At 45.7% G+C, this 23,985-nt stretch overlaps 1 protein-coding gene across 7 annotated transcripts in view; it reads left to right on the forward strand.

Annotated features, from left to right (window-relative positions):
• Nucleotides 1–23,985, forward strand: part of DIAPH2 (diaphanous related formin 2) — a 1,634,550-nt gene that overhangs the window by 751,227 nt on the left and 859,338 nt on the right. For all 7 annotated transcript variants that reach the window (XM_073589842.1, XM_073589844.1, XM_073589848.1 and 4 more), the window contains one exon: nt 21,757–21,858. In XM_073589842.1, coding sequence (XP_073445943.1) covers nt 21,757–21,858 — 102 coding nt within the window. The remainder of the gene's footprint in view (nt 1–21,756; nt 21,859–23,985) is intronic.

Consider the following 23,985-nt stretch of genomic DNA (forward strand, 5'->3'; position numbering starts at 1 on the left):
ATTTGGTCAGAAACAAGCAAACAAGATTTCTGGCTCTCACAGACCTGTAACGTCTTCTTTAAGAGTCTCCTCTTTCCTCCACTCATTACCTGTAGTAATGGCACCTGTTTAAACTTGTTATCAGTATAAAAAGACACCTGTGCACACCCTCAAACAGTCTGACTCCAAACTCCACTATGGTGAAGACCAAAGAGCTGTCAAAGGACACCAGAAACAAAATTGTAGCCCTGCACCAGGCTGGGAAGACTGAATCAGCAATAGCCAACCAGCTTGGAGTGAAGAAATCAACTGTGGGAGCAAAAATTAGAAAATGGAAGACATACAAGACCACTGATAATCAACCTCGATCTGGTGCTCCACGCAAAATCCCACCCCGTGGGGTCAGAATGATCACAAGAACGGTGAGCAAAAATCCCAGAACCACGCGGGGGGACCTAGTGAATGAACTGCAGAGAGCTGGGATCAATGTAACAAGGCCAACCATAAGTAACACACTACGCCACCATGGACTCAGATCCTGCAGTGCCAGACGTGTCCCACTACTTAAGCCTGTACATGTCCGGGCCCGTCTGAAGTTTGCTAGAGAGCATTTGGATGATCCAGAGGAGTTTTGGGAGAATGTCCTATGGTCTGATGAAACCAAACTGGAACTGTTTGGTAGAAACACAACTTGTCGTGTTTGGAGAAAAAAGAATACTGAGTTGCATCCATCAAACACCATACCTACTGTAAAGCATGGTGGTGGAAACATCATGCTTTGGGGCTGATTCTCTGCAAAGGGGCCAGGATGACTGATCAGGGTACATGAAAGAATGAATGGGGCCATGTATCGTGAGATTTTGAGTGCAAACCTCCTTCCATCAGCAAGGGCATTGAAGATGAAACGTGGCTGGGTCTTTCAACATGACAATGATCCAAAGCACACCGCCAGGGCAATGAAGGAGTGGCTTCGTAAGAAGCATTTCAAGGTCCTGGAGTGGCCTAGCCAGTCTCCAGATCTCAACCCTATAGAAAACCTTTGGAGGGAGTTGAAAGTCCGTGTTGCCAAGCGAAAAGCCAAAAACATCACTGCTCTAGAGGAGATCTGCATGGAGGAATGGGCCAACATACCAACAACAGTGTGTGGCAACCTTGTGAAGACTTACAGAAAACGTTTGACCTCTGTCATTGCCAACAAAGGATATATCACAAAGTATTGAGATGAAATTTTGTTTCTGACCAAATACTTATTTTCCACCATAATATGCAAATAAAATGAAAAAAAAAACAGACAATGTGATTTTCTGGATTTTTTTTTCTCAGTTTGTCTCCCATAGTTGAGGTCTACCTATGATGTAAATTACAGACGCCTCTCATCTTTTTAAGTGGTGGAACTTGCACTATTGCTGACTGACTAAATACTTTTTTGCCCCACTGCATATTCAATTAAAATATAGAGGGTATGATAAAGTCTAAAAATTGTCCCTCATCTGCCTCTTGATTACATTTTTCCTTTCTATATGTTTAGGAGTATAGAAGGGATGACACCCGGAGTGCCAACACTTGGCAGAATAGGACAAACAAGATTATAGCACTTGTCCCGGGGGCATAAATGTAATCAAGAGGCAGATGAGGGACAATTTTTGGACTTTTTCTTACTCTCTTTGTTTTAATTGAATATACATTAAACGTTGCATTTAATGGTTTAATAGAGGGGGATATATTTGGGGTTCACCCCAGTTTGGGAATGATTTAGCTGGTGTTTGAGCTTTTACATTACCTGTGATATCACGTAGCCGGGTTCTGGGATTATTGGCGTTTTGTCTGCTTTGGGTCTTGATTCTTAGCATCTTGCGCTGAGCTCAGATTCAGTTTATGACTGTCCCCCGTCCTCCTGAACTCCTCTCTGCAATTTCTTGCTGTTTGGAAACGTCTCTGGTAATTGCTGCTATAAAATGTTTACTTATTGAACCTGAGGTAGGAGGAACAAATCCTGAACCAAATGAGAAAATAAAAATTCACCTTGATTCCTCATTAGTCTACAGACAGAGCAGTAAGTAACACGGCTGCCGCATACCAAGTGCCGCCCATTGAACGATTTGATTACTTTTCGCCACATTTATCTGCTTTTTTTCCTATTCACTAATTCCCTGGGGACAACATTCAATTTACAGAAAAATGAAGATTGTTAGAGAAGTTTGCAGATACTCCTGCTCATGGCCGCTTCTTCTTCCGTTCGCTTTTCCTAGAAGCTTGCAGCTGAACTTCCGCTGCTCTTCGCGTTTTTAACCAAAAGTCTTCTGTAATTGGGGATCGTTACGACCATGTTCACACAGAGATTTGTTTTTGTGGCAGTGAAACGTTTTGTAGTGGAGACCGCGTCAGGATTCGCTCCTTATTTGAGGAGATTTGGAGGCATCTTCATTTGCTCAATTGTCTGAGGAGCGTTTTTTGCAGCCTTCATGCTCTGGAGCGAGTCCCACCAGGACGGACTGCAGTTTCCCTTTTCCTATCAGTTGATTTTCAACATCTGAAGTGGAAACAATTGTTCAAAAGACTGAACATATACAGAGTGACATGGCTTTACCAGAGAAATGAAAGACGGGTCTCTCCAGCATTTGTTAGCTGAATATCAGGCACTTTTTGGAACAGATCCTCTCCATAAACTGTGTGCACTTTCCCTTATTCCTTGGGCATTTGTAGCTTTGCAGCCAGATGATATATATTGAAATAATGTGGGGGGGTTTGCGATCACTGTTCAGTCTTTGCATAATATGTTATGTATTTTTTCTTTGGAGGAATTCTTTTCAAATCGGAAATATTCCTTTAGATTTTCATGCCGGCTGTATCAAAGACGTTTGTACCTGAGATCTTGACTTTTGTGCTCTCATGATCAGCTATTATTTGGAGAGAACCTTAATGCTGAAAGCAGAGGTCAGCGAATGTCATGAGTATTTGAAGGATGCAAATGGCAGGGTCAGTCATTGCAAGGAAACTTTTAATGACAAGGAAACTTTTAGTAACAGAAGGCTGACTGGCACTTCCGAGCTAATGTGAACAGGTGCATACTAGGAGCAGCCACTTCCTAGTCCTTGGAGGTAGCTGCTCCTAGTATGCACCTGTTCACATTAGCTTGGAAGAGCCAGTCAGTCTTTTATTTGCATGTTAGCTCTCTGACCGAGCACTATGCCCTTCAGCATGATCCTACCTACCCATAAATTCAGGCTTTAGAGAGAGGTATCCACATTTACCCATGAATTCAGACTTCAGCCTAAGGATCACACATGCAAGAAACTCGGACGAGTCTTGCATGTTAATACCTGGCACTGCCGCCGGCACTCAGATCGGAGCGTGCGGCCGCATAAAAATACATGCCTGAGTGCCGGTGGCAGTGCCGGGTATTGAATTGCGAGACTCGTCTGAGTTTCTCGCATGTGTGATCCCAGCCTAAGAGAAGTATTCACACTAGAAACATGGGGTCCGAGCAGCGTGAGACCACCTTGTCATTGGTTACTGGGCATGCACGAATTGGCCAAATGATGTGCTAAGCGTCTCAGTTTTTTCTTATTATCCAGAGCAGTATTGCTATTCATATTTCATATATTCCATGTCTACATGCTTTAGCACGACAGAGTGCAACTTCTTTTATATAAAGGAAACTTTTAGTGAGAAGGAAACTTTAAAGAAGTAATACATCCAGTACTTTTAGGCAAACTCGGAAATTCTTTTTTGTGCTAAAAAGCTGCAAAATCTGGTGTGAAGAGGTTTCACTGTAAACTATTGCAAGTTTTAGCCATTTATATCTGAGGCAACACTTTCTAAAAAGTTGGTGGGTTTAGTAAAAGTCGTACAGCCAACAAATGTGATGGTTGTCACAAATATAGTGTGCTCCTGCACAGGACCCATATATCGCGCCTGCACAGGACTGAAAGTATTCAGACCCCTTTAAATTGTTCACTCTTTGTTTCACTGCAGCCATTTGGTAAATTCAAAAAAGTTCACTTTTTTCTCATTAATGTACACTCTGCACCCCATCTTGACTGAAAAAAACAGAAATGTAGAAATTTTTCCAAATTTATTAAAAAAGAAAAACTGAAATATTACATGGTCATAAGTATTCAGACCGTTTGCTCAGACACTCATATTTAAGTCACATGCTGTCCGTTTCTTTGTGATCCTCCTTGAGATGGTTCTAATCCTTCATTGAAGTCCCGCTGTGTTTAATTAAACTGATAGGACTTGATTTGTAAAGGCACACACCTGTCTATATAAGACCTCACAGCTCACAGTGCAAGTCAGAGCAAATGAGAATCATGAGGTCAAAGGATCTGGTCAAGGAGCTCAGAGACATAATTTGGCAAGGCACAGATCTGTCCAAGGTTGCAAAAGAATTTCTGCAGTACTCAAGGTTCCTAAAAGCACAGTGGCCTCCATAATCCTTAATGGAAGAAGTTTGGGACCACCAGAAGTCTTCCTAGACCTGGCCGTCCAGCCAAACTAAGCAATCGTGGGAGAAGAGACTTGGTGAGAGACGTAAAGACGAACCCCAAGACCACTGTGGCTGAGCTCCACAGATGCAGTACGGAGATGGGAGAAAGTTCCACAAAGTCAACTATCTTCAGACCTCCACCAGTTGGGCCTTTATGGCAGAATGGCCCAACTGAAGCCTCTCCCCAGTGCATGACATATGAAAGCCCACATAGAGTTTGCTAAAAACACTTGAAGGACTCCCAGACAATGAGAAATAAGGTGATAATTCTAAGCGGTATGTGTGGAGAAAACCAGGCACTGTTCATCACCTGCCCAATAGAATCCCAACAGTGAAACATGATGGTGGCAGCATCATGCTATGGGGGTGTTTTTCAGCTGGAGGGTTATGACGACTGGTTGCCATTGAAGGAAACATGAAAGTGGCCAAGTGCAGGGATATCCTGGATTAAAACCTCTTCCAGAGTGCTCTGAAACTCAGACTTGGCTGAAGGATCAACTTCCAACAAGACAACGACCCCAAGCCCACAGCGAGAATAACAAAGGAGTGGCTTCAGAACAACTCTGTGACTATTCTAGACTGGCCCAGCTAAAGCCCTGACCTAAACCCAATTGAGCATCTCTGGAGAGACCTGAAAATGGCTGTCCACCAACGTTCACCATCCAACCTGACAGAACTGGAGAGGATCTGCAAGGAAGAATGGCAGAGGATCCCCAAATCCAGGTGTGTGAAAAACTTGTTGCTTCATTCCCAAGAAGACTCATGGCTGTACTACCTCAAAAGGGTGCTTCTACTCAATACTGAGCAAAGGGTCTGAATACTTATGACCATGTGATATTTCAGTTTTTCTTTTTTATTAAATTTGCAAAATTTTCTACATTCCTGTTTTTTTCAGTCAAGATGGGGTGCAGAGTGTACATTAATGAGAAAAAAATGAACTTTTTTGAATTTACCAAATGGCTGCAATGAAACAAAGTGTGAAAAATTTAAAGGAGTCTCTATACTTTCCATACCCACTGTATATTGCTCCTGCATAGGGCCCACATATCGCTTGTGCACAGGGGCTATATACTGCTCCAGCACATGGGCCTTATATTGCTCCTGCACAGGGCCCATATATCGCTCCTGCACAGGGCCCATATATCGCTCCTGCACAGGGCCCATATATCGATCCTGCACAGGGCCCATATATCACTCCTGCACAGGGCCCATATATCACTCCTGCACAGGGCCCATATATCGCTCCTGCACAGGGTCTCTTATATCGCTCCTGCACAGGGACTCTTATATCACTCCTGCACGGGCCCATATATCGCTCCTGCACAGGGCCCATATATCGCTCCTGCACAGGGCCCATATATCGCTCCTGCACAGGGCTCATATATCGCTCCTGCACAGAGCCCTTATATCACTCATGCACAGGGCCCATATATCGCTCCTGCACAGGGCCCATATATCGCTCCTGCTCAATGCCCATATATCTCTCCTGCACAGGGCCGTTATATCACTCCTGCACAGGGGCCATATATCGCTCCTGCACAGGGCCCATATATCACTCCTGCTCACGACCATATATCACTCCTGCACAGGGGTCCGCATGTGTCTATATATATATATATATATATATATATATATTGTAGGGATGCGACTCGCTCAGGTGCAGCGGGAGACAATCATGAGACAGGTTCTTCCCAAAATTCATGAGGTTTATTTGCTCCATAAACCATAAATCAGCATATCACCAAAATAGCCTCTAGCTTAGGCACAAAAGAACATAAACGTCCGTGGCTTCAGACTCGGACCGAGAGTCTCAGCACATGCTGGGAGGTGTAGTCCTCCCCATATACAACCTCTGACTATCTGCTTAGTCACATGCAATAAAGCTGCAGCAGGATGGTGTAGACAGACAGCGTCTGCTACCAATGCTCCCAGGAAAAACACCAGGGCCCTGTGCTGCGAGACCTTCATGACCCCACTGAGCCACAGCAAGCACTTTCAGGTTTTTGCAGAGAAAACGAGGAAAAGGAAAAAAAAAAACACATGCACAGTCTCTCACGTGTCCTGTTCGTGTGCCACTCAGGACGTACCGTCTCCGCCTGAGACCGTCCACCACACAGGGCGCACCGGGTGCTATTCAGGGAGCAGCCCTCCTCCCAGGGTCTCCCAACACACCGGCCTCACCAGGTCCAGGGGCTCAGCGGGTGCTCTTCAGGACATCCGTCTCCACCTGAGACTGCCCAACACACGCCTCACCAGGTCCAAGGTCATAGCACGTGCTTCAGGGCTCCTCCCAACACTGACCCTCCAGGACCTTGCTCACTGACCCCTCCAGGAACACAGTCTCTCACTGACCCTGGTCAGTGCAACACAGACTCCTGTCTGTTATCTGTGTCGGCCACACAGGTTCTCGGATGCCTTTTCTCCTCAGAGGTATCCCACAAATATTAACACAGTCACTTTCTCTGACCTCGGTCAGTATTACTCACGGTTGTCAGACCATCTGCTCTCCTGGCTCAGAACTGCCAGCACTGCCCCACGTGCTTCTGGGAATCGGTGCCCGCATTCTCCACCAATTGTAGGGATGCGACTCGCTCAGGTGCAGCGGGAGACAATCATGAGACAGGTTCTTCCCAAAATTCATGAGGTTTATTTGCTCCATAAACCATAAATCAGCATATCACTAAAATAGCCTCTAGCTTAGGCACAAAAGAACATAAACGTCCGTGGCTTCAGACTCGGACCGAGAGTCTCAGCACATGCTGGGAGGTGTAGTCCTCCCCATATACAACCTCTGTAGTGTCCCGCCTGGACACATGGAAGTCTGTCCACACTCTGACAGACTCCCTCACAGTCTCTCACATGTGCCAAACACCTCAATTACATAGCCCTGTAACCACACCCAAAGGGGATCACATGGCTATGACCTCACTAAAGGTTGTATAGACACACACAGGCTTCCCTGACACAGTGTAACAGAAAGATCAGCAGTACCTCTGCTGATCAATACACCCTGGAGCCTGCATCCCAAGGCCACCCACCTTGAGACCCATAATGGTCATTTAGGACCCTGCTCCTGTTACCACACTGAATGTGCCTGTACACCCGTCCTGGGACACCCACACAGCGCCCCCTAGCTGACATAGTGGTAACTACACCACAATATATATATACACTCACTGGCCACTTTATTAGGTACACCTGTCCAACTGTGTGTTAAGACTTAATTTCTAATCTGCCAATCACATGGCGGCAACTCAGTGCATTTAGGCATGTAGACATGGTCAAGACAATCTCCTGCAGTTCAAACCGAGCATCAGTATGGGGAAGAAAGGTGATTTGAGTGCCTTTGAACGTGGCATGATTGTTGGTGCCAGAAGGGCTGGTCTGAGTATTTCTGAAACTGCTGATCTACTGGGATTTTCACGCACAACCATCTCTAGGGTTTACAGAGAATGGTCCGAAAAAGAAAAAAAATCCAGTGAGCGGCAGTTCTGTGGCCGGAAATGCCTTGTTGATGCCAGAGGTCAGAGGAGAATGGGCAGACTGGTTCAAGCTGATAGAAAGGCAACAGTGACTCAAATTGCCACCCGATACAACCAAGGTAGGCAGAAGAGCATCTCTGAACGCACAGTGCGTCGAACTTTGAGGCAGATGGGCTACAGCAGCAGAAGACCACACCGGGTACCACTCCTCTCAGCTAAGAACAGGAAACTGAGGCTACAATTTGCACAAGCTCATCGAAATTGGACAGTAGAAGATTGGAAAAACGTTGCCTGGTCTGATGAGTCTCGATTTCTGCTGCGACATTCGGATGGTAGGGTCAGAATTTGGCGTAAACAACATGAAAGCATGGATCCATCCTGCCTTGTATCAACGGTTCAGGCTGGTGGTGGTGGTGTCATGGTGTGGGGAATTTTTTCTTGGCACTCTTTGGGCCCCTTGGTACCAATTGAGCATCGTTGCAACGCCACAGCCTACCTGAGTATTGTTGCTGACCATGTCCATCCCTTTATGACCACAATGTACCCAACATCTGATGGCTACTTTCAGCAGGATAATGCGCCATGTCATAAAGCTCGAATCATCTCAGATTGGTTTCTTGAACATGACAATGAGTTCACTGTACTCAAATGGCCTCCTCAGTCACCAGATCTCAATCCAATAGAGCATCTTTGGGATGTGGTGGAACGGGAGATTCGCATCAGGGATGTGCAGCCGACAAATCTGCGCCAACTGTGTGATGCCATCATGTCAATATGGTCCAAAATCTCTGAGGAATGCTTCCAGCACCTTGTTGAATCTCTGCCACGAAGAATTGAGGCAGTTCTGAAGGCAAAAGGGGGTCCAACCCGTTACTAGCATGGTGTACCTAATAAAGTGGCCAGTGAGTGTATATATATATATATACATATCTCCTTTACAGGCCACGGTCTCCCTTTATTCCTCCTCTGTCTGCTTGTCTCTACATTATAACCAGACAGGGATGCTGTGAGTGGCCGGAGTAACTAATAAGACATTTGTGATTGATGGCTAGAGACGCAGAAAAGACGGATACAATTGGATTACATTTAAGGCTGGTGAAATAAAAGAACGTCTTCCTTATCAGCTCCATTATCTTAGTGATTGCTGAATTTTCAGAATGGTGTTTAATGAGCTCAGTAGTGGACGGGTCGCTTATAATAAACTGGTCATCTGTTTTCATCAAGGTAGAAATCGCCATTAGAGTAAAAGCTTTGCGTCGCGACGTCCTTCTCCACTACACAGAAATGTAAAAATAGAGATTTGCCAAAGTATAACTCAACATTATTAATGGAGGAAGTGCTTAGTACCGGAGCCACTCTCCAAATCACTGCATGCAAGAGGTACCACAGCTCTAGGTACACAGTTATATACAGTTAGGTCCATATATATTTGGACAGAGACAACATTTTTCTCATTTTGGTTCTAGACATTACCACAATGAATTTTAAACAAAACAATTCAGATGCAGTTGAAGTTCAGACTTTCAGCTTTCATTTGAGGGTATCCACATTAAAATTGGATGAAGGGTTTAGGAGTTTTCGCTCCTTAACATGTGCCACCCTGTTTTTAAAGCGACCAAAAGTAATTGGACAGATTAAATAATTGTTAATAAAATGTTCATTTCTAGTACTTGGTTGAAAACCCTTTGTTGGCAATGACTGCCTGAAGTCTTGAACTCATGGACATCACCAGACGCTGTGTTTCCTCCTTTTTGATGCTCTGCCAGGCCTTCACTGCGGTGGTTTTCAGTTGCTGTTTGTTTGTGGGCCATTCTGTCTGAAGTTTAGTCTTTAACAAGTGAAATGCATGCTCAATTGGGTTGAGATCAGGTGACTGACTTGGCCATTCAAGAATATTCCACTTCTTTGCTTTAATAAACTCCTGGGTTGCTTTGGCTTTATGTTTTGGGTCATTGTCCATCTGTAGTATGAAACGACGACCAATCAGTTTGGCTGCATTTGGCTGGATCTGAGCACACAGTGTGGCTCTGAATACCTCAGAATTCATTCAGCTGCTTCGGTCCTGTGTCACATCATCAATAAACACTAGTGACGCAGTGCCACTGGCAGCCATGCATGCCCAAGCCATCACACTGCCTCCGCCGTGTTTTACAGATGATGTGCTATGCTTTGGATCATGAGCTGTACGACGCCTTTGCCATACTTTTCTCTTTCCATCATTCTGGTAGAGGTTAATCTTGGTTTCATCTGTCCAAAGAATGTTCTTCCAGAACGGTGCTGGCTTTTTTAGATTTTTTTTAGCAATGTCCAGTGTAGCCTTTTTATTCTTGATGCTTATGAGTGGCTTGCACCGTGCAGTGAACCCTCTGTATTTACTTTCATGCAGTCTTCTCTTTATGGTAGATTTGGATATTGATACGCCTACCTCCTGGAGAGTGGTGTTCACTTGGTTGGCTGTTGTGAAGGGGTTTCTCTTCACCATGGAGATTATTCTGCGATCATCCACCACTGTTGTCTTCCGTGGGTGCCCAGGTCTTTTTACATTGATGAGTTCACCAGTGCTTTCATTCTTTCTCAGGATGTACCAAACTGTAGATTTTGCCACTCCTAATGTTGTAGCAATTTCTCGGATGGGTTTTTTCTGTTTTTGCAGCTTAAGAATGGCTTGTTTCATCTGCATGGAGAGCTCCTTTGACCGCATGTTTCCTTCACATCAAAACCTTCCAAATGCAAGCACCAAACCTCAAATCAACTCCAGGCCTTTTATCTGCTTAATTGAGAATGACATAACGAAGGGATTGCCCACACCTGTCCATCAAATAGCCTTGGAGTCAATTGTCCAATTAAGCCCCCGTTACACACTGCGATATCGCTAGCAATATCGATGAAAAGTCACCAATTTTGTGACGTTGCAACGATATTGCTAGCGATATCGCTGCATGTGATACTTACCTCCAACCGGCTCCCCCGCTGGTTATCGCTGATCGCGCGAGAAGCTCCTGGACCATTCCTCGTCGGTCACTTCCTGCTGGGCTTCCTGTGGCGCTGACGAGCGACGCGTGGACGCGGGCGGGAGGACTTTTGGTCCCTTTAAAAACAGAGTGGCACATGTTAAGGAGCTGAAACTCCTAAACCCTTCATCCAATTTTAATGTGGATACCCTCAAATGAAAGCTGAAAGTCTGAACTTCAACTGCATCTGAATTGTTTTGTTTAAAATTCATTGCGGTAATGTCTAGAACCAAAATTAGAAAAATGTTATCTCTGTCCAAATATATATGGACCTAACTGTACAGGAGATGCCCAGGTTATACCGGCTGTTAATATATAATTATATACAGGAGATGTCCAGGTTACACCAGCTCTACATATATAATTATATACAGGATATGCCCAGGTTATACCAGCTGTTCATATATAATTATATACAGGAGATGCCCAGGTTGTAGCAGCATGCTGCCTTTCATTGGTGAGCACAGTCAGTATACCTTCTCTGGCTCATGTGTTGATTCCCTCCTTTCTGTCTCTGTCGCTTTTTCCCTTTTGTTGGTTTCTATCATGCATCTTCTTCGGATCTTGGTGACATTGTTTCTGCGATTCTTATTGAAGGTTTTCCCTCCCGGAGATTTTCCAGAATCCTGGCTGTCATTATTAGTCTGGGCTGTATCTGGAGGTTAAAGGCTGTGTTAACCTTGCAGCATATTTACATATTTGTGGGAAAATGTCAAACAGCTGAGCTATCTCTCTGGCTTTTAACATAAAAATCCCCCCCGAGAGCTCCGCTAATAAGCATATTTAGATAGAATTGCTTCTGTTGCTAAAGGCAATGTTGTGTCGGATAAAAGACAACAAAGCTTTGATGATGTGAATTCAGCCGGCTGTCCACAGGCCCAGAACTCAGCGGAAACACTGTAACAAACTGCACGCCGATGCCACTGACAATCAGACGCTGTGGACACGAGGGAATTCAGGTTTCATTCTATCTAGATCAGTGGTCTCAGCCATGTGACTTTCCAGATGGTGCAAAGATGTAACTCTCACTCAGTGCATGATGGGCGTTGTGGTACTGGAGATACTCGGGCAGAAAGTACTGGATTCACGGTTGAAAAAAACATGGACCCATTAAAAACGGAGTAAAATGGATGCAAAATGGAAAGCAAAGTTTATGTTTCTAAACTGATGCTTATTTTTTTAAAAGGTTCCATTTAAAAAAAAGGCAAATCTTACAATCTGAGAGTCCTCAGTGGTCTTTTAATCTTTTATCTTTTTATCTTTATCTTTTTATCTTTATCTTTTCATCTTTTTAATCTTTTTATCTTTTAATGGCTAACTGAAAAGATGGTAACACATTGCAAGCTTTCGAGACTATGCAGGTCTCTTCATCAGGCATTGACTAATACAACTTCTGAAGAATCACATATTTATACATAACACAGCACAGAAATAACACAATAGATAAGACAAGTGACGTGAAGCAGAATTGTCATTATGGGAGAGGGAGAAACAGTTGTGGCCATAAATATTGGAACAGTTCATAGAAAAGGAGTGTGAAAGTTTTCTTGTCCTATGATTGAGGTCTGGTCTATGGTTGTGATGCCCCCACAGGTTCTGAGGAGCAAATTCTTTAGTTGATGTAGAAATTTGAACTTACTTTTCAATACCAGTCATTTTATGTTCATGGTGCTGTGATCAGGCATACAAAAATGTTTGGCCACAGGTAGACCCATTTTTCTTCTCTTATTGTGTGGCGATGAGAATTCAACCTTGTTCTCAGCTTTTGCTCGGTCTCCCCGACATACAGACCCCCAGTTGGACACTTGGTACATATAACTAAGTACACCACACTAGATGTGATGCAGCTGAAAGTACCTGGGATCCCAGGCTTCTGGCCAGGTACAGTGCTAAAAAATGGACCTGTTAAAAGGTGACATAACAGATGACCGTCCGCTGTGAGCTGATCTCACAGACTTCACAGTTGCAAAGGAAAACTTATCCTGTTGCTGTCTGATTATTTCACAGGACAAAAAAAGTTGAGATAAGATGTGCTGGACTGGAATATTTTTTTTATGCTCCCAACATGGATCCAAAAATGGAAATAACTTACTGCACAACTGAATTGAGCTTTAGGGTATGTGCTGTGCAGAATTTTCCGCGCAGAATCTGCCTCTCTTGGCAGAATCCACAGGTCAAAATCCGCCCGTTTTTTATGTGGTTTTCCTGCGGATTTATTGCGGATTTTGTGCGGATTTCCCCTGCGTTTTTAAACCTGCGGATTCCTAGAATGGAATAGGTGTAAAAACGCTACGGAATCCGCACAGAGAATTGACATGCTGCGGAAAGTGAACCGCTGCTGATTCCATGCGGAATTTTCCGCAACATGTGCACAGCCAATTTTTTTTTTACATAGGTTATCATTGTACTGTAAATCACTTGCGGATCTGCAGTGGATCCGCAGCTGCAAATCCGCTGCGGATCCACAACAAATAGGCAACGTGTGCACACACCCTTACAGGGGTTTTCCATCCCTTTTGATATCAATGATCTATTGACATATCCTAGCTGCTCTACACTACCCCATAGGAGCTTCTCTGCATTACCCAAAAGAAGCTGCTCTACACTACCCAATAGAAGCTGCTCTGCAGTACCCTAAAGGAGCTGCTCTGCACTACCCAATAGGAGCTGCTCTGCAGTACCCTAAAGGAGCTGCTCTGCAGTACCCTAAAGGAGCTGCTCTGCACTACCCAATAGGAGCTGCCCTGCACTACCCAATAGGCAGTACCCTAAAGGAGCTGCTCTGCACTACCCAATAGGAACTGCTCTGCACTATCCAATAGGAGCTGCTCTGCACTACCCAATAGGCAGTACCCTAAAGGAGCTGCTCTGCACTACCCAATAGGAGCTGCTCTGCAGTACCCTAAAGGAGCTGCTCTGCACTACCCAATAGGAGCTGCCCTGCACTACCCAATAGGTACTACCCAATAGGAGCTGCTCTGCACTATCCAATAGGAGCTGCTCTGCACTACCTAATAGGCAGTACCCAATAGGAGCTGCCCTGCACTACCCAATAGGTACTACCCAATAGGAGCTGCTCTGCACTAACCAATAGGCAGTACCCAATGGGAGCTGCTCTGCACTACCCAATAGGAGCTGCTCTGCACTACCCAATAGGATCTGCTCTGCACTACCCAATAGGCAGTACCCAATAGGAGCTGCTCTGCACTACTCAATAGGAGCTGCGCTGCATTACCCTAAAGGAGCTGCTCTGCAGTACCCAATAGGAGCTGCTGTGCATAGGAGCTGAACTTTACTTCCCAATAGGCAGTACCCAATAGGAGCTGCTCTGCACTACCCAATAGGAGCTGCCCTGCACTACCCAATAGGCAGTACCCAATAGGCAGTACCCAATAGGAGCTGGACTGCATTACCTCATAGGAGCTGCATTTTACTACCCAATAGGCAGTACCCAATAGGAGCTGCTCTGCATTACCCAATAAAAGCTGCCCTGCACTACACAATAGGCAATACCCAATAGGAACTGCTCTGCACTATCCAATAGGAGCTGCTCTTCACTACCCAATAGGCAGTACCCTAAAGGAGCTGCTCTGCACTACCCAATAGGAGCTGCTCTGCAGTACCCTAAAGGAGCTGCTCTGCACTACCCAATAGGAGCTGCTCTGCAGTGCCCTAAAGGAGCTACTCTGCACTACCCAATAGGAGCTGCCATGCACTCCCCAATAGGTACTACCCAATAGGAGCTGCTCTGCCCTATCCAATGGGAGCTGCTCTGCACTACCCAATAGGCAGTACCCAATAGGAGCTGCTCCGCACTACCCAATAGGAGCTGCCCTGCACTACCCAATAGGTACTACCCAATAGGAGCTGCTCTGCACTAACCAATAGGCAGTACCCAATAGGCAGTACCCAATGGGAGCTTCTCTGCACTACACAATAGGAGCTGCTCTGCACTACCCAATAGGTACTACTCCATAGGAGCTGCTCTGCATTATCCAGTTGGAGCTGCTCTGCACTACCCAATAGGCAGTACCCAATAGGAGCTGCTCTGCACTACCCGATAGGTACTACCCAATAGGAGCTGCTCTGCACTATCCAATTGGAGCTGCTCTGCAGTACCCTAAAGGAGCTGCTCTGCACTACACAATAGGCAGTACCCAATGGGAGCTGCTCTGCACTACACAATAGGAGCTGCTCTGCACAACCCAATAGGTACTACCCCATAGGAGCTGCTCTGCATTATCCAGTTGGAGCTGCTCTGCACTACCCAATAGGCAGTACCCAATAGGAGCTGCTCTGCACTACCCGATAGGTACTACCCAATAGGAGCTGCTCTGCACTATCCAATTGGAGCTGCTCTGCACTACCCAATAGGAGCTGCTCTGCAGTACACAATAGGATCTGCTCTGCACTATCCAATAGGCAGTACCCAATAGGAGCTGCTCTGCGCTACTCAATAGGAGCTGCTTTGCATTACCCTAAAGGAGCTGCTCTGCAGTACCCAATAGGAGCTGCTGTGCATTACCTCATAGGAGCTGCACTTTACTACCCAATAGGCAGTACCCAATAGGAGCTGCTCTGCACTACCCAATAGGAGCTACCCTGCACTACCCAATATGCAGTACCCAATAGGCAGTACCCAATAGGAGCTGCTCTGCACTACCCAATAGGAGCTGCACTGCATTACCTCATAGGAGCTGCACTTTACTACCCAATAGGCAGTACCCAATAGGAGCTGCTCTGCACTACCCAATAAAATCTGCCCTGCACTACCCAATAGGTACTACCCAATAGGAGCTGCCCTGCACTACCCAATAGGTACTACCCCATAGGAGCTGCTCTGCTTTATCCAGTTGGAGCTGCTCTGCACTACCCAATAGGCAGTACCCAATAGGAGCTGCTCTGCACTACCCGATAGGTACTACCCAATAGGAGCTGCTCTGCACTATCCAATTGGAGCTGCTCTGCACTACCCAATAGGAGCTGCTCTGCAGTACCCTAAAGGAGCTACTCTGCACTACCCAATAGGAGCTGCCCTGCATTACCCAATAGGTACTACCCAATAGGAGCTGCTCTGCCCTATCCAATGGGAGCTGCTCTGCACTACCCAATAGGCAGTACCCAATAGGAGCTGCTCCGCACTACCCAATAGGAGCTGCCCTGCACTACCCAATAGGTACTACCCAATAGGAGCTGCTCTGCACTAACCAATAGGCAGTACCCAATGGGAGCTGCGCTGCACTACACATTAGGCAGTACCCAATGGGAGCTGCTCTGCACTACACAATAGGAGCTGCCCTGCACTACCCAATAGGTACTACCCCATAGGAGCTGCTCTGCTTTATCCAGTTGGAGCTGCTCTGCACTACCCAATAGGCAGTACCCAATAGGAGCTGCTCTGCACTACCCGATAGGTACTACCCAATAGGAGCTGCTCTGCACTATCCAATTGGAGCTGCTCTGCACTACCCAATAGGAGCTGCTCTGCAGTACACAATAGGATCTGCTCTGCACTATCCAATAGGCAGTACCCTAAAGGAGCTGCTCTGCACTACCCAATAGGAGCTGCTCTGCATTACCCTAAAGGAGCTGCTATGCATTATCCTAAAGGAGCTGCTCTGCAGTACTCAAAAGGAGCTTCTCTGCAGTACCTAATAGGCAGTACCCAATAGAAGCTGCTCTGCACTACCCAATAGGAGCTGCTCTGCACTACACAATAGGCAGTACCCATTAAGAGCTGCTCTACACTACCCCATAGGAGCTGCTCTGCATTACCCCATAGGAGCTGCTCTGCACTACCCTAAAGGAGCTGCTCTGCACTACTCAATGGGAGCTGCTCTGCAGTGGTCACTATATACTTTGATGCAGCTGCAGTATTCTGCTCTTTCAACATCTGCCTGTTGCAGGAGGTCATAATCCCAGATCTGTGGGGGGTGCCAAGTGTCAGCCCCCATTAATCTGATATTGGTGTTTTATCCTATGGTAAAAGTTGAATCCTCCTGGACTCTTTATTGCTTTCCTGCTGGAATCTGCTGCCGGAAGACGTGATAGCAGTTGTAAAGGTTTAGGACTACTGCCCCATGACCTATAAAAGGATGGTTGTCTCGTCTTTCCTTTGGTCTCTGGTCCATAGTGCAGTTATGATGTGTCACTTGTCAGCTCCATCCATGACACCAAGCAGTGTAACGTCCAGTGATCTCTTAGGGGTTTTCCACCATTTGGAAGTAACATCCAATGACACCATGTTGGGTTCCTGGAGCCTTGCCATAGGCATCCTCTGCTGTAAGAGGCAGTCTATTACAGCTCCAGTTATGTCTGTGGAGGTGTTGGCCATGAAGTCAAATCACAAAACCTCCCAACAGACAAGAAGAAGAGCAGAATGGCGACTAGTCCGTGTGTTCAATGCAGCCCATCGGAGTCCAAATATTCTATATATAATATTCTCTTGTGCCAGCTGCGACGTCTCCGCTCTCCTAGGTACTGCCTGGCTATGAGCCTCTGCTGGATACTTGGTAGCCATGAACCTTTCTCGTTGTGGCTGTCACTTTCCATGGAGACATTGACCGCTGATAACCAAGTGTTGATTAAAGCCTTCATTAATCTATTGTATGTGTTGCAGCTATTGGCGCACGATGCGCTTTATTGTGAGGCGCTCAAGGTTAGTTTTACATTTGTAAATACATTGTGAGACATATGGAAACAGAATAAACAAGGTCAGGTGAGGGCATGGCGGTGCCACGAAGGATCTGCACAGATGGTCGGGACATCAGATATGGCGCACTTTCCTGATAAGCAGCGCACAATTAGCCGCCATTCAGCAGCTGCACACGTTGTTCCCTTTGCTCCAGCACCTTGGGACCGGCTACAAAACACACACAGAATAACTTTTTATTTTTTGACATCTTATCAATTTGATGCAGCAGTTCAAGCTCTTCAGTTAGACTGCCTGCACGTCCCTGGTGGAAACGCGCATTGTGCCGTGTATAGTAATGCCGCGCCGGCCTCATGTTTGTTCCTGTCGTTCTTTAGCGTTCATTTCAGATGAACCGAATTGTAGAAATTTACACGTCTTTGTTACATTTGGAAAGAAAACACGGATAAAGGAGATGAAAAATCTCCGTAGTTTTCCCTCAGTCCACGTCATTTCACAGGATGCGCGTATACGGATGAGGAGCGGAGAAATCCAGGCCATGAAGAGTCTCCTCAGGCATGGTGTAAACCAGGGGCCAATGCTAAGCTTGTCACAGGCCTCATGCCTACATATCTGACAACTGTCCCAAAATTGTTGGGACTGTCCCGAATATTCAGACACAATCCAGGCATCAAAAGGGGTTTTTCAAATTTTGCACAAAAACTGGCATTTCAGGTCAGGCTTAGATGTTATTAGGAGGGTTGCGGTTCGTGGCGGGGTTTTCACCTCATTACCTCAACAGAAATAGTAAGTCTGTATCTGTGGCTGGGGGTCTATTGAACCCCTCATGAACTAAGGCCCAGTTATTACAGCCACAGGCGTAGCTAATGGCCCATGGGTCCTGGTGCAAAGGTTCAGCTTGTGTCCCGCCACACCCTGCTGGAACTGCTATCCGCATCTCCGGTCTCTTATGTGGCTCATTGTTGGGGTGTGGTGAGCGGGAGTTCCTCTGATCTGTTGTAGGTGGTGAGTGTGGACGTTAAGGATCTGGCTGCTGTTTCTTCTAAATTGGGTGATCCAAAGCAAGATATCTTGCTAATAAATGGGTTATGGGTAACATTCTGGGTCTAGGACAGTGAAGAAATTAATGTCTGTGCCCCTGATTGTCTAGGACAGAGAAGGGGTTACCTGCCATAAAGAAGTTTATGCACCTCCCGGCTCTGCCTGTGGACAGACAAATCCCCTCTCACAGACCTACTCTCCATGGTTCCCCTCCCACAGACTGCTCTCCCCTCTGAGACTGCTTTCCATGGTTCCCTTCTGAGACTGCTCTCCATGATTCCCCTCTCTCAGACTGCTCTCTATGGTTCCCCTCTGAGAGTACTCTCCATGGTTCCCTTCTCAGACTGCTCTCCATGATTCCCCTCTCTCAGACTGCTCTCCATGATTCCCCTCTGAGAGTACTCTCCATGATTCCCCTCTGAGAGTACTCTCCATGGTTCCCCTCTTAGAGTGCTCTCCATGATTCCCCTCTGAGAGTACTCTCCATGGTTCCCCTCTTAGAGTGCTCTCCATGATTCCCCTCTGAAACTGCTCTCCATGGTTCCCCTCGCTCTTGCAGACTTGTCGCTCATACGCCACTCTCTTACTGCTCTACTTTGTTTCCTCTCTTTCACAAACTGTTCTTCTTGACCCATCTCTCTCACAGAATGCTCTCTATGGATTGTCCCATCTCTTGTACAGACTGATACCTACTTTTCTTACTGATGCCGTCATTCATAGTTTGCCCCCATTTTACAGACTGCTCTCAATGGTTCCCTCATACAAAGACTGCCCCATGCCACAAGCTCTCTCAAGCAGACCGAGCCGATGCCCCTGTATGAGCTCCTCTGTTACATAGACTGCTCTCCATAGTCCCACCATCCAGACTGCTCCCGCCCTCCACGCAGACTGCGTTCACCCTCCACTCTGACTGCTCCCGCCCTCCACGCACACTGTGCTCACCCTCCACTCTGACTCCTCGCGCCCTCCACCCAGACTGCTCCACCCTCCACAAAGACTGTTCCAGCCCTCCACAAACTGCTTCCACCCTCCACAGACTGTTCTCACCCTCCACCCAAATATCTCCCACCCTCCATGCAGACTGCTTCCACCCTCCACCCAGACTGCTCTCTTCCTCAACCCAGATATCTCCCACCCTCCACGCTGAGTGTTCCCACCCTCCATGCAGACTGCTCCCACCCTCCACCCAGACTGCTCTTATCCTCCACCCAGATATCTCCCACCCTTCACCCAAACTTCTCACCCTCCATGCTGACTGTTCCCACCCTCCACGCTGACTGCTCCCACCCTCCACACACTGTTCCCACCCTCCATGCAGACTGTTCACACCGTCCATACAGACTGATCCCACCCTCCATGCAGACTGATCCCACCCTCCACGCTGACTGTTCCCACCCTCCACACAGACTGTTCCCACCCTCCACGCAGACTGTTCCCACCCTCCACGCAGACTGATCCCACCCTCCACGCTGACTGCTACCACCCTCCACGCTGACTGCTCCTACCCTCCACACAGACTGCTCCCTCTGCCTCATTTCTCACATTGCATTACAGTAATTCTGTTGTGCAAAGCTGAAAACTGTTTTCATACAGTGATCATGAGAAGAAATTAGCTCAGGGGTTAAAAGAGCTATCAGATAATTCTCTCTATCATCAAAAACAGAGCTCAAGTCTGTACTTTGCTAAAACAATAAAAAGCACATTGTGAAACCTGATATGTGGCAGGGGACAAACTCGGCCCTGCTACATCTATATATTTCCAGCACAAGGTTTGAGGCTGAGACACAAGGTTGCCCTCTATGGCTCCATTCATAACGCTGCTTTATTCCAATGTTGACGCCTCCTCGCTGTTCACAGGGTTAATGTCCCCAGTTTGGAAGCATAAAAGAAAGGTTATCATTTGGCAAGAAGTAAAAGGGCATCCCGGATCATCGCCTTCACTTAACTAACCTTTAAGAACGCAATTAACATTTAAAGAAAATAAAGTTTTTAGGAATGTTATAAAATAATTGCCAAAATTTTAATGGTTTGTGTTTCTGTAAGAGTTCCTTAATGTAGCAGAGTGCTGACGATCAGCAGATTACAAGTGCCCTCTGTTCATAAAACAAGAGCAGAACTGCTGAACCGAGGGCCCTCTGTAAGAAATGACCATCCGGAGGGCCGCTATATAACCGCAGAACTGCACGGACACCTTACCGGCACTGCGGTGGGAGACAGATTATGGATAGAGCGATAACAGATAGATAATAGATAAATAATAGATAATAGATTATAAATATATTATAGATAGATAATATATAGATGATAGATAATAGATAGATAATATAAATATAATCTATATATAGATAGAAGAAATATGATAGATAGATAGATAGCTAGATAGATAAATAATAGATAGATAATAGATAACAGATGATAGATAATAGAACAATAATAGACAGATAGCTAGATGATAGAGTATAGATATATAATAGATAATAGATAGATAAGCAAACAGAGAGATAGGTGACAGAAGGATATATACGTTGTACATAGATATATACGGATGGGTGGATGGATCATGGATATAAGATTGTGAAATATAGATGAATATTAGTTAGATATGAGATAGATTTAAAGGGATCTGTCAGCTCATTTTATCCTCCAAGCTAATGACATCTGTGGGGATGTGGATAAAACCTAATTTGCAGAGAAATCCACACTAGATAGGATAAGCAAATGAGGCTGGAAGTGCTGTGGGCGGGACAGAGCCCTCCACTGCCTCTGCGCTATCCTCAGCCTAACTCCTCCCTCCACCAGATGATTGACAGCTCTGCTCTGCATGTGAGTCATCTCGTGGAGGGGCTCTAACCCGCCCAGGGCACATCCATGTGCAGATGTCATCGGTGTTGGGGGTTAGAATGAGACGACTGTTTTACTTTAAGTTGTGCAAAGGACAGATACCTACATAGCAGAGGAACTTTGGGGTCCCGTGAAGTTCTAGGGCCACGGTGTGACTGCAGACTCTGTACCCTGTAGAGTTCCTCCCCTGCACATTGTAATTGTACCAGTCGCTTGGCCCCTATAAGTGCTCCGTCACCTCTGAATTCCTTTGTTTTCCAGAATCTTATAAAGAATCTTCCGGAACAGAAGGAGCTGAACTCCTTGTCACAGCTGAGGAGCGAGTATGAGGACCTGTGTGAGCCGGAGCAGTTTGGAGTCGTGGTACGTACCCAGCACAGAGCAATAACTCAGCCGCGCCGGTCATCTGTCAGACAAAATAAAAAGACACATTTCAATGGTGTATTGATTTCCCATTATAGTAACCACTTACATTGGCGAGAGAGCGGCCCGCGCCTCCCGCTGATATTACTTATCCCAGAGCGGCCGCAGAGAACCCTAATAATAAACAATGCAGTCATGGGGCAGCGGCACGTCAGTCATCGGAACGGTCATATCTAATAAAAAGAGTCAATGGGGCTCAGGCCCGACTGTCTACTGCTAATATTAGTCAAAAAGATTAAGGTTTGCACCATAACTTGCCAAGAATGATTACTCTAGAACATAGGAACTGCATTGCTGCTACAGAAAATTGGAGAAAAAAATTGAAAAAAGCGCTATATAGTGTATATATGAAATATGTATCTGCAAAAATTGCTACAAAAAAAATGGAAGGTTCTTAGCTCATAGATTGGCCAATATATGTGTGCCCAATTACCAGGTCAAGGCGTCCTGTAATGTCACCTCTCTTGGGCAAAAAATAATAATGTTACTTATCCCAGACCGGCCACATCCAGAGCGGCCGCAGAGAACCCTAATAATAAACAATGCCATCACGGGGTCGGCGGCAGCGACGCCTCAGTCATCGGAACGGTCATATCTAATACAAAGAGTCAATGGGGCTCAGGCCCGACTGTCTGCTGCCCGAGTCTGAACAGAGGTGGTGAAATGTGCCACAAGCACAATAAATTGTGGTTACACCCTCTCACCCCAAAATATCTATCGTCTATCCACCATGGATATAAAAAGTCTACACTCCGCTGATAAAATGCCAGATATTTGTCATGTAAAACCTCACCAAGAAGAATTTCAGAACTCTTTTTCACCCTTTAATGTCGTCTATAATCTGTACAAATCCATTGAGAAACAACCTGAAATCATAGTCTATTACCATCTATCTACAGTTAGGTCCAAATATATTTGGATAGAGACAACATTTTTCTAATTTTGGTTCTAGCCATTACCACAATGAATTTTAAACAAAACAATTCAGATGCAGTTGAAGTTCAGACTTTCAGCTTTCATTTGAGGGTATCCACATTAAAATTGGATGAAGGGTTTAGGAGTTTCAGCTCCTTAACATGTGCCACCCTGTTTTTAAAGGGACCAAAAGTAATTGGACAGATGAAATAACTGTAAATAAAATGTTCATTTCTAGTACTTGGTTGAAAACCCTTTGTTGGCAATGACTGCCTGAAGTCTTGAACTCATGGACATCACCAGGCGCTGTGTTTCCTCCTTTTTGATGCTCTGCCAGGCCTTCACTGTGGTGGTTTTCAGTTGCTGTTTGTTTGTGGGCCTTTCTGTCTGAAGTTTAGTCTTTAACAAGTGAAATGCATGCTCAGTTGGGTTGAGATCAGGTGACTGACTTGGCCATTCAAGAATATTCCACTTCTTTGCTTTAATAAACTCCTGGGTTGCTTTGGCTTTATGTTTTGGGTCATTGTCCATCTGTAGTATGAAACGACGACCAATCGGTTTGGTTGCATTTGGCTGGATCTGAGCACACAGTGTGGCTCTGAATACCTCAGAATTCATTCGGTTGCTTCTGTCCTGTGTCACATCATCAATAAACACTAGTGACCCAGTGCCACTGGCAGCCATGCATGCCCAAGCCATCACACTACCTCCGCCGTGTTTTACATATGATGTGCTATGCTTTGGATCATGAGCTGTACCACGCCTTCACAATACTTTTCTCTATCCATCATTCTGGTAGAGTTTGATCTTGGTTTCATCTGTCCAAAGAATGTTCTTCCAGAACTGTGCTGACTTTTTTAGATGTTTTTTAGCAAAGTCCAGTCTAGCCTTTTTATTCTTGATGCTTATGAGTGGCTTGCACCGTGTAGTGAACCCTCTGTATTTACTTTCATGCAATCTTCTCTTCATGGTAGATTTGGATATTGATACGTCTACCTCCTGGAGAGTGTTGTCCACTTGGTTGGCTGTTGTGAAGGGGTTTCTCTTCACCATGGAGACTATTCTGCGATCATCCACCACTGTTGTCTTCCGTGGGTGCCCAAGTCTTTTTGCATTGATGAGTTCACCAGTGCTTTCTTTCTTTCTCAGGAT

Source organism: Dendrobates tinctorius, unplaced genomic scaffold (assembly GCF_039654945.1).
Source record: "Dendrobates tinctorius isolate UK_male_01 unplaced genomic scaffold, ASM3965494v1 ptg000114l, whole genome shotgun sequence".
Taxonomy (NCBI): Eukaryota; Metazoa; Chordata; class Amphibia; order Anura; family Dendrobatidae; genus Dendrobates; species Dendrobates tinctorius.